This window comes from Tachypleus tridentatus, chromosome 11, assembly GCF_004210375.1.
Source record: "Tachypleus tridentatus isolate NWPU-2018 chromosome 11, ASM421037v1, whole genome shotgun sequence".
Classification (NCBI taxonomy): domain Eukaryota; kingdom Metazoa; phylum Arthropoda; class Merostomata; order Xiphosura; family Limulidae; genus Tachypleus; species Tachypleus tridentatus.
This window is the reverse complement of record NC_134835.1, coordinates 94,186,202-94,200,661: the sequence shown is the minus strand read 5'-3', so window position 1 is coordinate 94,200,661 and position 14,460 is coordinate 94,186,202. Positions and strand designations below refer to the sequence as shown.

At 30.8% G+C, this 14,460-nt stretch overlaps 1 protein-coding gene across 15 annotated transcripts in view; it reads right to left on the bottom strand.

Annotated features, from left to right (window-relative positions):
• Window positions 1-797: 797 nt before the first annotated feature.
• LOC143232799 (tight junction protein ZO-1-like) overlaps window positions 798-14,460 on the bottom strand; it is a 110,622-nt gene continuing 96,959 nt past the window's right edge. For 14 of the 15 annotated variants that reach the window (XM_076468664.1, XM_076468665.1, XM_076468667.1 and 11 more), the window contains 6 exons: window positions 13,652-13,809; window positions 12,981-13,040; window positions 10,872-11,510; window positions 10,157-10,368; window positions 3,759-3,902; window positions 798-2,073 (listed from right to left, as the gene is read on the bottom strand). In XM_076468664.1, coding sequence (XP_076324779.1) covers window positions 1,967-2,073; window positions 3,759-3,902; window positions 10,157-10,368; window positions 10,872-11,510; window positions 12,981-13,040; window positions 13,652-13,809 — 1,320 coding nt within the window. In that variant the 3' untranslated portion in view covers window positions 798-1,966. The remainder of the gene's footprint in view (window positions 2,074-3,758; window positions 3,903-10,156; window positions 10,369-10,871; window positions 11,511-12,980; window positions 13,041-13,651; window positions 13,810-14,460) is intronic. The other variant, XM_076468666.1, reaches the window with a different exon arrangement.

The following is a 14,460-nucleotide window of genomic DNA, read 5'->3' as shown; positions in this document are numbered from 1 at the left end:
TTTAACAACAGTGTAATGAGCCTAAGTTAAGTTTTAAATGATATAACTATGTTATCTCTAAGCCCTTAGACAATTAATGATAGATTTTTGTTGTTGTAAGATCTGTTGATATATCAGAGTAAAACAAAAAAAAAACACTTATAAGTCTTTTATAAATTCATGATCACTTATTACACGATATGTTCATTTGATGGGACTGCACGAAGTGCTAAATGACCATAAAAAAATACACATTTCAATGGAAACATTGAAACTGATTTTCAAAAAAACTTAGACCCACCAAATCTGAACTATACATACTCAAATAACTGATTTCAAAAGGAATTAATTGCTCTAAATCTGATCTTTACATGTAAAATTCAAATTGATTTTGAGATGAATTAATTGTACCAAACCTTAGCTAAATTCCAATACATCAAAACTGAGCTACACTGAGCAGTACTGATCAAATTCAAATTGATTTTGAAAAGGTTTAAATGCATTAAATCTCAGATATACAAGTTCAAATAAGAAAACTTCAAAGTGATACACAAACAGTGTATTTCCAGATATAGCAACTACAAAATTGATTGAAGTCCAGTATTAAAAGCAGATCGTATAAAAATGACTAGGTACTGAAAGAACAAGATTTGCATTTCACCTCATTCAGTAGTTTTTCCTGTTAAAAGTAGTAATAATTACAAGCAAGATTTATTTTAATTCAAATATATTGTATAGAATTTAGTAAAAGCTTAAAAAATATTTAATAATCATAAAATAAATTTCAGATCTTAATATTACAAAAACAACAACACATATTTCTCATAAATACACTCTGTTTTATTTTGTTAAAGCAACAATTATTTGAGTTTCTTTTACAGTATGATTCAACAGAAAATATATCCATATCTACTACATCATAGTTTTAAAAACTTAATTAAAAACATCTTTTTAATAGCCACATGATATTTAAAAAAACTGATCTTTATAATATGAAACCACAATGCCAGTAATTTTCTAAAGATGTGTATTGTGTTACTGAGTTTACCAATTTTATCATCTGAGAGATGAATCACTCTACACCAATCCATACTTTACCTGTTCTATTTACATTACTTTAAAGTCTTTTCCTGGTGTTTTCAAGTAAAAAACCAGGCTCAATAAAAATAGAACTTCACAACATATTGTATTAGCTGGATTCTGGAACATGTTACAATTTGAAAAAAAATATGTATTTTTCAAATATAATTACTTCTGCCAATAATAGTTTTATATCTGTATATCATGTTTGAGTTCAATCTAATATTGCTTTAGAAACCTGTGAAAATAATCCATGTCTTATACATTGTTAAGACTCAAGATTATTTTCACAGTATAATGCAGATTACAAAAATTGTGATTAATTTTCCATGAAATTGCATACTTAAGAGTAATTATGAAATAGCAGCAATACCAGAACAATCAAAATTGTAATATTTATAGGATATAACAAATTTAATTCAACAATGAATTGAATAACAAACTCTTCATAAAATTCAAATTTATACTTGTTTTACACATCATGGGAATAAATGCCTTTTAATTAGTCTACTTGGAAGAATGTATACTATATCCTTATACATGGAAGTCTTATATTTTATGTTGATTCTTCACATTTTGAAAAAAAGAATGTATTCTTGAGGGGTACTGGAATGGGACTTGATTTGTGTTACTGGGGTCAGAATATATGACAAACTATATATCATAAATTCATAGTTAAATTAATTCCCACCTTTGTGGGAATTTTGAAAAAATGTTAATGTCTCAGTTTTGAAAATCAAAACACCTTTTATAAAACAGCAGGTTACTTTGTCTTTTATGAATTTAAAATTTAGTGAAAAATTTTATCAATATTTTTTTCTTAGTTTTTTTCTTTGGTTAATTCAATCACGTTAGATAGAGCTTTAAGATTTAACATCAGAACAACAAAAGTATGCATGGAAGAAATCTAAAAGTGGTCCACCAGAACTGAGACATATTTTTCTTTAATGTGACTGGATGCCACACCATTCATGTTATCCAGTGAAACATTGTGCCACTCTCCAGGTTGACCACCTACATGAACAAATGCAATTATTAGATACTGTTAATGTTGGTTTTTAAATATTACATGTGCTACACAGAAAAATAAAATATTGAAACTTTTATGAAGATAAATTTCAAAAAACCAAATGGATTAAAATTATTCATAAAATTTTTCATGTTGAAAACTTATGCTTATAATCTATTTTGAAGTTGAAATTGTTTTAAAAAATTCTAAAATGATTTGAAGCAGAAATTTTGTAATTAGATAGTGAAGAGTAGAAGAATGTGCCAAAAACAATCAAGTATACTTTGATTTTAAATTTATATTTGAAAAACATATGAAAAGGTTTAACTAATTAATTAGTCTTTTCCACACAGGTAGGATATCACTGATATCTACTGATTTCTTTTCTTCTCACAGTGGAAATATTTGATCAAATTCCCATGTAACTTAGTAAAAATTTACTATATAATATCTAATTCCAACATGGAAAAATAGTATAATTTGATGTCTTCTTTCTGTCATTTTTTATAGTATCAAATTTCCAAAATTTCAAGGGATATTATTTTGAAGAAATAATAAAAAATACTTCCTTTTATTCATCTTAAAAGTACTTTTGTTGTTGATAACTAGTTTCCATTTTATATATACAATCAGTTGAAACTGATTGACATCCCTTAATATTTTTTTTCTACTTTATTTTGTCACTTTTAGTAATCATTGCTCCTGACTACATATCATTAAAAACATACCAAAAACAAAGATTTACCAGTGACCTATGAGATGACCTATTATATTTAATTGTATCTAAATTTTGCCTGTAGCTATTTTCAAAGTGAAGTTTTGTTAGTAGTTTCTCATATCACATGCTGTAATTTGGTAAAAAGGTGTGAATGAGGGGCTGTACAAATAAAACCAGAGAAAGATAAGGAAAATCACATCAGAAACAAACAATTTAGAACTGATAAGACCATTGTTTATGGATAAGACTCTTCAGTTTGGAAACATTAATATATTAAAAAAACAGCAAAAATAAATTTTAAAATTGTTTTGAGTGAAAAATTGTTGAAATAACAGGATTATTATTTTTACTTAAAAGTTCAAAATTTCAAGAGAAAGTTTACACTCAACATCTAAAGGTGTTCAATGGTCCAGATAGGGTTACTGCTGATGACTGCTATTGAAAAAATATCTTGAAATATATAAATATATAATAAAGGACAGATAATGCCATATGGCATGCCATAATTGTAAAAACAGGTTAAATTATGTATGTATGTGTAACCTAGTAAACCATTTAACTTCAAAATTAAACTACCAATACATTCAAATATATAAAAGGACATTTCTAAACTAAAACTACTTTACAATATTATTACTTCAGCTCAAGGGTAACTGTCAATATACTCATAAAAGCATGTTAAATAATTTTTAATTGAAACGTAACTGTGTTTGAAATAACTGTCATTTTAAATTTTAAAGTTCAATTACTATATGTAAACTCAAGATTTAAAACTGTAGCCAAATTCATTTACATAAATGCAAATAATATCAGATTGTCACTAAGATTTCTAAAGTATGCATACTTCACATGCATTAATGTTATTAATTCAGAAAAATGTTGTAAGGACACTTGGATATCAGGTGCATCACTATATTTCAAAGTTTATATTACAAGTATGCTTCTTTATGCAAATATAACAAAGACACTTACTGCCAGGTGTGTCACTAGATTTGAGAGCAAATGACCAACTCTCTGGATTAACTGAAGCACAGTGAGGTAGCCTCAACTCAACTGGAATGTTAAACTTTAATCCATGAGGTCCACACATAACCAATGGACTAAGCAACATTTCTCCTGTAATTCACAATAACATTTCAAAATAACAATTAATACAAGTGGAAAAAAATGAGCAAGTCACATTCAAGTTATGATATTTTAATTAAATTTAGCCTTTAATCTTTTCTTAACTATATCTAGTTCACAAGAGACATGCATAAATGTAGTAGGAACAAGAATGCAACTGATTATGTAAGTAGCTAAAACTCTTATCACAACACATACTAACACACGAATTTTCATGCTAACTTGTTATTACCATTTCTATTATAATCTTGCCATTTGTATTTCGCAATGTTTTCATAAAAAGCTTAAAGATCAAATAAATCACATTTGTAGTACATAAATATATCATTCATTTTCTACCATCTTATTTTAATGTAGTATTCTTCAAAATTTGTCAGTTATTCTGGTACATGTGGTTTTCACATAACACATGGTCAACAAAGTCATTAAGTTGCTTTTGTAATAGCTACTTTTTGTACTATGTCATTTTCTTGAGATAACATGTGGTTGCCAGTGGAAAGTATGGCTCCAATGCTGTACATTGTCGATAAAAGTCAACAACAGTAGGTCGGGTGATACCTTAAAGTTACAATTTGTCTTAAGTTTGAATGAGAATGACCAGTTACAGTCATGTGAAAAGTTAGGACAACCTATGAAAGCCTGTGTAGTTTTGTAACATTTTTGGACATACAGATATTTAATCTCAATTTCAACAATGCTGAGAGATTATAGGAATATAACTAAACAATTAAAACTGAAGAAAAGACTTTTCAAGATCTTCTGTGAATGTAATTCTACAAAAATGCATATTCTAACTGAGAAAAAAATTAGGACACCCCCACATTTATTCCCACTTAAAATGGTTCAACTCACACACAGGTGTATCACACCAGGTGCACATGATTAGAAGATCATTACTCAGCATTTTGAATGAGGCTTGCCCTATTTACACCTCAGACATTTAGTTTGGTGTGCTCCTGACTGTTGAAGTGAGAGTGAGCACCATGGTAAGAGCAAAAGAGCTGTCTGAGGCCTTCAGAAAGAAAATTGCAGCAGCTTATGAGTCTGGTAAGGGATTTAAAAAGATCTCAAAAGATTTTGAAATCAGTCATTCCACTGTCTGGAATATAGTCAACAAGTGGAGGGCTTTCCAAACAACTGCCAACATGCCCAGGTCAGGTCGTTCAAGCAAGTTCACCCCAAGAACAGACCACAAGATGCTAAAAGAGGTCTCCAAACACCCTAACATGTCATCACAGGACCTACAGCAGGCTCTGGCTACTGTTGATGTGAAATTGCATGCATCTACAATCAGAAAGAGACTGCACAAGTTTAACTTTGCAAGGTGTGCAAGGAGGAAACCTTTGCTCTGTAAGAGAAACATCAAGGCCAGACTGAAGTTTGCCAGAGAGAATGTAGACAAAGACCAGGACTTCTGGAATAATATCATTTTCCACACTTTTTACAGATGAGTCCAAAATTGAATTATTTGGACACTAGAACAGAGGACATGTTTGGCATAAACCAAATACAGCAATCCAAGAAAAGAACCTCCTACCAACTGTGAAGAATGAAGGTGGAAGTCTTTTTGGGGCTGCTTTGCTGCAGCAGAACCTGGACAGCTCACAATCATAGAATCCACCATGAATTCTACTGTGTATTAGAGGGTGCTTGAGGATCATGCAAGACCATTTGTACAAAAATTAAAGCTGAAGCAGAACTGGACCCTGCAACATGACAATGACCCAAAACATACCAGTAAATCCACTAAGAACTGGCTGAAAACTAAGAAATGGAGAGTCCTGGAATGGCTGAGTCAAATCCCAGATCTTAATCCCATTGAGATGCTGTGGGGTGACTTGAAACGGGCTGTACATGCAAGAAACCCCTCAAACATGTCACAGCTGAAAAAATTCTGCATTGAGGAGTGGGGCAAACTTTCTTCAGACTGATGTCAGAGACTGATAGATGGCTACAAGAAGCATCTCAATGCAGTTATTTATTTTAAGGGGGTAGGGTGTCCTAATTTTTTCCTCAGTTAGAATATGCATTTTTGTGGAATTACATTTACAGAAGATCTTGAAAAGTTTTTTTTTCAGTTTTAGTTGTTTAGTTATATTACTATAATCTCTCAGTATTGTTGAAATTGAGATTAAATATCTATATATCCAAATATGTTACAAAACTACACAGGCTTTCATAGGGTGTCCTAACTTTTTCACATGACTGTATATGGACAATGCTAGTCACTCTGGAAAGTGAGTCTAAATCTTTGAAGTAAGTAAAGTTACATTTTAAACAGTGTGATAGATGATCTCAGCAAAGTCAGTCACACTGAAGTCCTCTAATCCACTCAAAACAATCATGTTGCCAAATGAGCAAGTATACACATACAGTGTTTGTGTCAGTGGTATGATAAATATTAGAAGCTTACATCAGATTCTGTCATGTTTTTTATTTCATTATCACAAACTCAGTTTTTCAGAGAAATTCAAAATTAGTTTTTAATAAATATTTGAATCTACTGCAATGTAATGGACCTATCCAGTTGTTAAAAAAAAAATCAATATGGCTTGAATCATACAAATGGAAAGTAATTCTGTAATATCTGTAAAAAAAAAAACAATAAGCAAACAAATAAGTAATTATATAATGAGTACTTTTTTCAATTAATTCTTTTGCCAGTTAGTCTGAATGAACAGCAGTATTTATGAATTCAGCTAAAGCTTTTGTGATTACCATGTGATATTAGAATATATTATCTTGGATTTATAGAGTGTGGCTCCAGATTAAGATATGAGTCCTTGTAATTAAAAAATAAGACTTTGAACATTAACCAAGATGACAGTTTATTTTTAATAGTTAAAGAAAAACTTTTAAGCTTTCTATTTGTCAGAGTGTGTGAAAAAATAGTAATTTCTGATCTTTCTGTAGTTAATATTTTGATGTTTAAAAACATTATTGACCATACACACATTAAATTCAATTGTAAGTTACAATTACTAGCTTATATAAAGTTTTATAGTTAAATACATGTGTTAGCTGACAATGAACAACAGACATTAGACATATATGTTAGCTGAAAATGAACAACAGATATTAGATACATGTGTTAGCTGACAATGAACAACAGATATTTCTTGTAAGAGTTTGCAGAAAATAATGTATAAGAAACCACATAAATAAAAATGGTTTAAATAACAAAGGATATGATTTATTTCAGACAGAAGAAGATATATTAAAATAATGAAAAGAAAAACAATAACAATAAAGCAACTGAGTAGTTATAATTAGCATCTATTTTGCCATTTTTGATGAGAGAATTTTTAGAATGTTCTTTAGGTACAGTAGGTAATATCCAAAATGATCAAAAACATGACAGAAATGTTTGAAAGATTTCATCAGTAGTTCAGCTATGGAAACAAGTATCAAACAGTGATAAGCTTCTCAATCTTGACAAAATCTTTGAAGATAACATACATCTAAACACAAAAACTGAATTCTCACTAATTTTGGGAAAGAACAAAATTGAACAATTAACTTCTAACAGTAAAATCCATTGTCTATTCTTAGTACTGAAACAAACACCTAACAATATGAATGTTTCATATTGTTTTGATACACTACATGGCCAAAAGTATGTGGACATCCCTTTTAATTAATGGGTTCAGTTATTTCAGCCACACCCATTGTTAATAGGTACATAAAATCAAGCATACAGCCATGCAATCTCCATAAACAAACACTGGCAGAAGAATGGGTCGTACTAAAGAGTTCAGTGACTTTCAACGTGGCACTGTCACAGGATGCCACCTTTCCAACAAGTCAGTTCATCACATTTCTGTCCTGTTAGAGCTGCCTCCATCAATGTAAGCGCTATTACTGTGAAGTGGAATGTCTAGAAGCAACAGTAGCATAGCCACAGAATGGGACTGCCGAGCACTGAAGTGTGTAGCACATAAAAACCATCTGTCCACAGTTGCAATACTCACTACTGAGTTCCAAACTGCCTCTAAAAGCAATGTCAGCACAAGAACTGTTCATCAGGAGCTTCATCAAATGGGTTTCTATGCTCAAACAGTCACATACAAGCCTAATATCACCATGTGCAATGCCAAGTGTCGGCTGGAGTGATGTAAACAGACTGCCATTGGACTCTGGAGCAGTGGAGATGCATTCTCTGGAGTGATGAATCACACTTCACTATCTGACAAATGAATCTGGGTTCGACAGATGCCAGGAGAACGCTACCTGTCTGAATACATAGTGCCAACTGTAAAGTTTTGCAGAGGAGGAATAATGGTCTGGGAATGTTTTTCATGGTTTGGGCTAGGTTCTTTAGTTCCAGTGAAGGGAAATCTTAATACTACAGCATACAGTGACATTCTAGAGAATTATGTGCTTTAAAATTTGTGGCAAGAGTTTCGGGATGGTTCGCCAAAGTTGGTGTGGAAAAACTTGACTGGTCTGCACAAAGCCCTGACCTCAACCCCATTGAACACCTTTGGGATGAATTGGAATGCTGATTGCAAGCCAGGCCTTCTCTCCTGACATCAGTATCTAACCTCACTAATGTTCTTGTGGCTGAATAGGAGCAAATCCACACAGTCATGTTCCAAAATCTAGTAAAAAGCCTTTCCAGAAGAGAGGAGGCTGTTATAGCAGCAAAGGGGGGACCAACTTCATATTAATGCCCATGGTTTTGGAATGAGATGTCTAACAAGCACATATGGGTGTGATGGTAGGATGTCCACATACTTTTGCCCATGTAATGTATCAAAGAACCTTTCTTAGATTCTAAATATTGATCTTAATATTAACAAGCAGGTTAAAAATTCAATAAAGCAAAATATGACCAAGCAATATTTTTCAGTTATGATACAGGTTTTATTCCCTGATTCTGACAACATAAAAGTTCTTTTTTTGAAAATAACAGTGACTCATGTTCATTTCCCAGGAGATTCATTCAAGATATTGATCACATAGTAATAATTAAATTCTTACTCAAATGAGTTAAACAGAATAATGAGACTGAACACAAGTGTAAAACATAACAATCTTTATAAAGATTTGCAAAACAAACAGTATGTGTGTACTTGCAATTTACTTATGTCAGCTTGTCACTTCTTCCAGGTGTTCTCAACATTACCTCATCTACCCAAAATGTTAAAAAAAAGGTTCTTAATTTCAAAAAGAATACTTTGGATTTATCAAGCACAACATGTGCTATCACGTGACTGATCATTTTCACTAAAAATAGGTGGGGCCATAACCTCTATATATCACCTATACAACAACTGAAGGACACTGCTATCAACATCCTTATACAAGGTTGCATTCAGCAATGTTCTCCACATATGGTTAAAGGTATTACCAACTTTGGGAATAACAAAGGAACAAAGGTAACATGAAACACAGTTAATTTAATGGTGTTATTGGTGTTATGTGAAACTTGCATATGTTCAGAACAATAAACAACAACAAAAAAGTAAACTATTATAATACTACACAAATAGCACATTACTATACAATTTTTATTTGCTTAATATTATAATATTTTAACAACATTTGTAAACATTCTTGAAACTGTGATGAAGCAATAATTTGAATTTCATCAGAATTACCTAAACCATTTACCTGAAAATTAACATTCTATTATGACTGCTAAAATGTTTCTATAGTAGGTTAGAGAATACAAAATTGTCAAAATAAGTTGGTGCATACAATATTCTTAAGAATTCATATTATTACAAAATATTTTGATAAAAGTTGTATTGTTTTAAACATTGACTATGATGATGGTTTTATTAAAGTATTTTTTCATTGTTATTATAATTTTTCATTTTATGTCAAAGCATATGGTTATTCAGCTTTTTCAGGGTTCAAGATGAATGTACTCTGTAATTTCAGATACATGTGTATAAAACACTTACTTGGCAATGATAACTGAGGGTTCAAATTATTTTTTGTTTTATTAAAACAATTTCTGCAAATTATTCAAATTTTAACTATTCTTGATAAACATAACAAACACTGGTAAAAAATATTTTATCTCGTTCAGCTTTCCATTATAATATTACTCTTTTGAAAACAGAAATAAAAAAATAACAACTAGCATGTTAAATTACAGAAAAAAATTTCAGTCCTCTTATACAATTTGTTTTGTGTAACTTTTGTATTATAGATAAGCTTTAGCCACATTGCAAGCTGCAGATGTTTGATAATCAAGCTAAATATAGTTTTCTAATTAACATAAAAACTTAAACCTTTCTCTTTGTCCAAAGGAGGTAGCATACTCGTGTCCTGGCAAACTTTAAAGTAAATTTCCTGATCACTTCCTTCAGGTAATGCTCCTGGTGGAATAACAATTTGAACACCAGTCTCCTCCGACATCAAAGTTCCCCCACTGTGATTGAAAATTCCTCTTGCTGTAGCAACAACTCTATGGTTGCTATCCATAGAATCAGAAGACAATGGTCTGATGGTAAAACATAAACAGATAAAAGTTTATCTACTTAGATTTAATGTAGAAATTTGGGTTTGATTATGACAGTTATTTTTTTTCATGTTTATGGAATGAAATAAAAAATATTTAATGTAATCAATCAGTGCATAAGCTTCCCAGTTCTCAGCAAATTAGTTTGAAGACAAGCTGAGCATTTTATAGTAACAGTGTACATTTTCCAACATGCAGATATCAGCTTACCACCAACATAATATAACTATTAATAAACAAACAAAAAAGATCAATCATTCTCACTTAAACTGTTGTTAAACATTAACAATTAATGTAGCAATCTTAAACGTAGTAATATTTAAATTAATTATCTACATTCAAACCAACAAGTATGATAACTACATACCTTCTAGAGGAGTTGGACATAACATTTAATTTTAGAAATACAGTGGAAAGACTAACTTTTGATACAACTGTATCAAACTGAATGTATTAGTTCTAAAACTACCTATACATTAACTCACCCTGTAAGTTCAAATGGTGAAAGATTTAACTTTTGAGTCCCCGTGGGTAAGGATGAATCCAATTTTTTGTACAGTTCAAATGCACTACCACGGTTTTCTCTCTTGAACAGATCCAAAAGGCCAGGAGGAGGGGATGAAGAGGCATTATGCTCCTGAGAGTATGCCATATCATATCTATAAGGATTACTGGCAGAGCCATGTGGAATGTTTTGATATGGTCCAGTGCCATTCATCAGATTTGAAGTATATGAAGATGGCATATTTGTGATATCATTTCTAGACTTTATGTGGGAGTGTAAATCAAGATGATAATCAAAGTCTGAACTGTTTCCTTGTTTTGAGCTATACCTGACATCTTCTAGGTCTCTTCTAATGGGAGGTGGTTGAAGGTGGGTATTTCGCATTAGTGGTGGAGGAGGCCGAGGTGGGGGTGGAGCCTCAACTCCTGAATAGGAACGGGTGTGGTAAAACCCAGGAACTGGGCCATGCCCTGATCCATCTTGACTGTTGTATTTCCTATGATAGAAGTTTTCCTGAGATGTTTTCTTTCTGATTCCATCTGTTAGGTCATCTTGTCTCCACAGTCTGTTTTGATAATGTGCTGGCTTAGGGGGAGGAATAGGTCTACTACTAGATGTCCTGCAGAAGAAATAAACAGTACTGTAGTTTATAAAGTTAGAAAGAAATCAGTTATTCTTCATTGGCTTTGTATTTTTGAAATTATATAGAAAAAAATAGAAACAAAACTAATATTAATAAGCTTAGAGCTGCATTTCCATCCTGGAAGTAAAATCGTCGTGTTAAAATAATCTGACACGTGATTTGTATTATTACTAAAATACTGTATAAAACTGTAAGCACTTTAAACCTAGGACAGTAAATACTATTTTTCATAAAGTTTAGTAATTTTCTATTTTATCTATTACTGGTTACTGCAAACTAGATTAAAAAACAATCAGAGTAATGTTTTGAGAATAATTAATGCTAAATACATAAAAATATAAAAGATATGAAATAAAATAAGGCATTCTGGTTATTTAAAAAAATGTTAAGTTACATATAGATGTGCATTCATGCACACCAAAAGTAAATTTTTAAGGATATAAGTATTATTTGCATTGTATAACTGGTGGTTCATAAGGCAATTTTAACTGGCCTACCAGTTATCAGGCAAAATGAAAATGAATTAACATGAAATTAAATTAAAAATTAAGATAATTTTTTGTGTTTTAACTTTCAGACTTATTTGTTTAATGGTTGTTACCTATTACTATATTACTCTGGTCTTTAATATCAATGATCTTGAGTAAAAGTAATTTTTTACACACAAATAACATGTAGCCCTAGAAATTACAGTAAAAATACTGTGACTTGCCAATAACACAAAATAGAACAATCCTGACCTACTTATTCAATGTTTGTTACTCTGGTGTTTAGTAACAATAAATGCAAATAAATTTGACAACCCAGATCTGTATATTGAACATGAAGAGAAAACTCATTTTGAATCTTTTATGTATCCTCCTAATGTATAAAAGAAAAAAACTTTTCAGTCTCATCCACCAAAAATCTTTATTTAACTATTTACTGAATGTGGTTTGATTATTTTCCTCATTGGTCTAAAACTATTCTCATATTTCTTTAGAGTTAAATATACTATTTTAACTTACTATGCTTTAGCTAACTTACAAAACTCTCTTCATAAAGCATTGGAAAGGTATAAAAAGATATATAAAGATATATCTTTATGAGTATTGTTTGAGATTTTACTTAAAAGAGTAACAAATCACCATCATCACCTGTCATACCTGTTTTTAGAAATATTTTTCCTTACTGTAAAAGCTGTAACTTGTAATAAAATAAATAACACTTGTAATCACCAAGCAAACTCAAAATAAAACATGTTAAGAAATGATTTCTAATGTATGGAGAAATAATAAGTAACAGATACATTATGTGTATATTTCATCAAATTTATCTAAAACAAAATTATTTATTACTGAAATAGGAAATTGTGGCTTCCAATCACCAAATCAAAGTAAACAGGACCATATACAAGTCAATTTCAGCTAATATAATTGATTTAAATTTTCCTAATTATTATCTTACCCAGAACCAAAGTTTGCAGACTTAGGAGGTGGAGATGGAGGTTTTTTCTCTTCTAATAAACTGAAACATCAAATTAACATAATTCTTCTATACACTGATAAAATATAATAAAGATTTTAAATGGATAACTAAAAGTACAAACCAATTCAGAAGGTGTATACACAGCATTAAAGTAATTTCACAGAAGGAGATGAAGTTTACTGTAATTAGTGCTTTCTTCTTTAAAATTATTGCTCAATAAGAGAAGAGGTAAATCATAATTCAAGATGGTAAAACAGAACAAATATACAACTGTAAGTGTAAAAAGAATGAAAAAGAATTAGGTGACTTAACCTAAACAAAAAATTAGGACAGTGTGAAACTGGAAAAAAAAAGAAGGTTCAAATAATTTCTGTGATAGTATTTTGGTTTCTGAAACTCTGTTTAAGAATATTGAATAATCTATAAGGTTTTTGTCAGGTACGTTTACACACATTAAAAAGGCTTAGTAGAGTGTTTGTTATCAAATAAAAACATCAGTCTCCACAACATAAAAGTACGAAATATAGAAAATATATTCTCCTCAGTATAATCACAACACTAATATAGAGTTAATGTTTTTACAATAATTGAAATTAAAGTGAAAAATGTAAAGAGAAACATGACATGTGTTTTGAGAAATAACATCTTACCCATGTCTGGGATTAACCTGAGAATGTCTGCCAGAATCTATCTCTACGTGTCTGGTACTAGACTGTGTTGAACCTTTGGTGAAGTGGTGATGACCAGGAAGAGGATGGACATTTTGATTGGTAGTTAAGACATATTGTTCACTTGTTCTAACACGATCCTTAATTACAAAAAACAAATTGTCTTATCTTACAACTCCTGAAAATTCTAATACCTTATTTGAAGTAACTTTCATTTATTTAGACAAATGAATTTACTTATTTTCTAGTAAACCTGGGATCATTACTGAATACAACTAAAAATCAAAATATGCAATCTAAAAATAGTTCTATGTATAAAACCGAATAAATAAAACTTTTTATTGAGAAAATTTCAACTCCAAAATTCTTTTTTTTATATGTGGAAGAACAATTACAAGCTCATTTTTTTATTAATTTTCAATTTAATGGTGTAATTTTGCCCTTATCTGGGCACAAAAGAGTTAATTATTAAAACTTAAGCACTTCAACTCAGTCTGAGGTAATAAACAGAGGCACTTTACCAGGGGCATAGATTCTTGGGAGGATGGGGGGTATACATCCCCTTCTTCATTTTAGGTGGGGGTATGGTGCATACAGTTTGGTCTGTTGAATTGTTTAATTGTATCACAGGCCTACAAATTATGTGTTTGTTCTTGTGATTCTCGTGTTCTTACCAATTACATAATTAGGCTTAGATGTAGGCTTTTACATTAGCCGAAATGTACATCTTTAATATAGGCTTGCTTCTAAGCTTTTCGATCTAAGCGACAGTTATCTAAGTTATCTAAGTA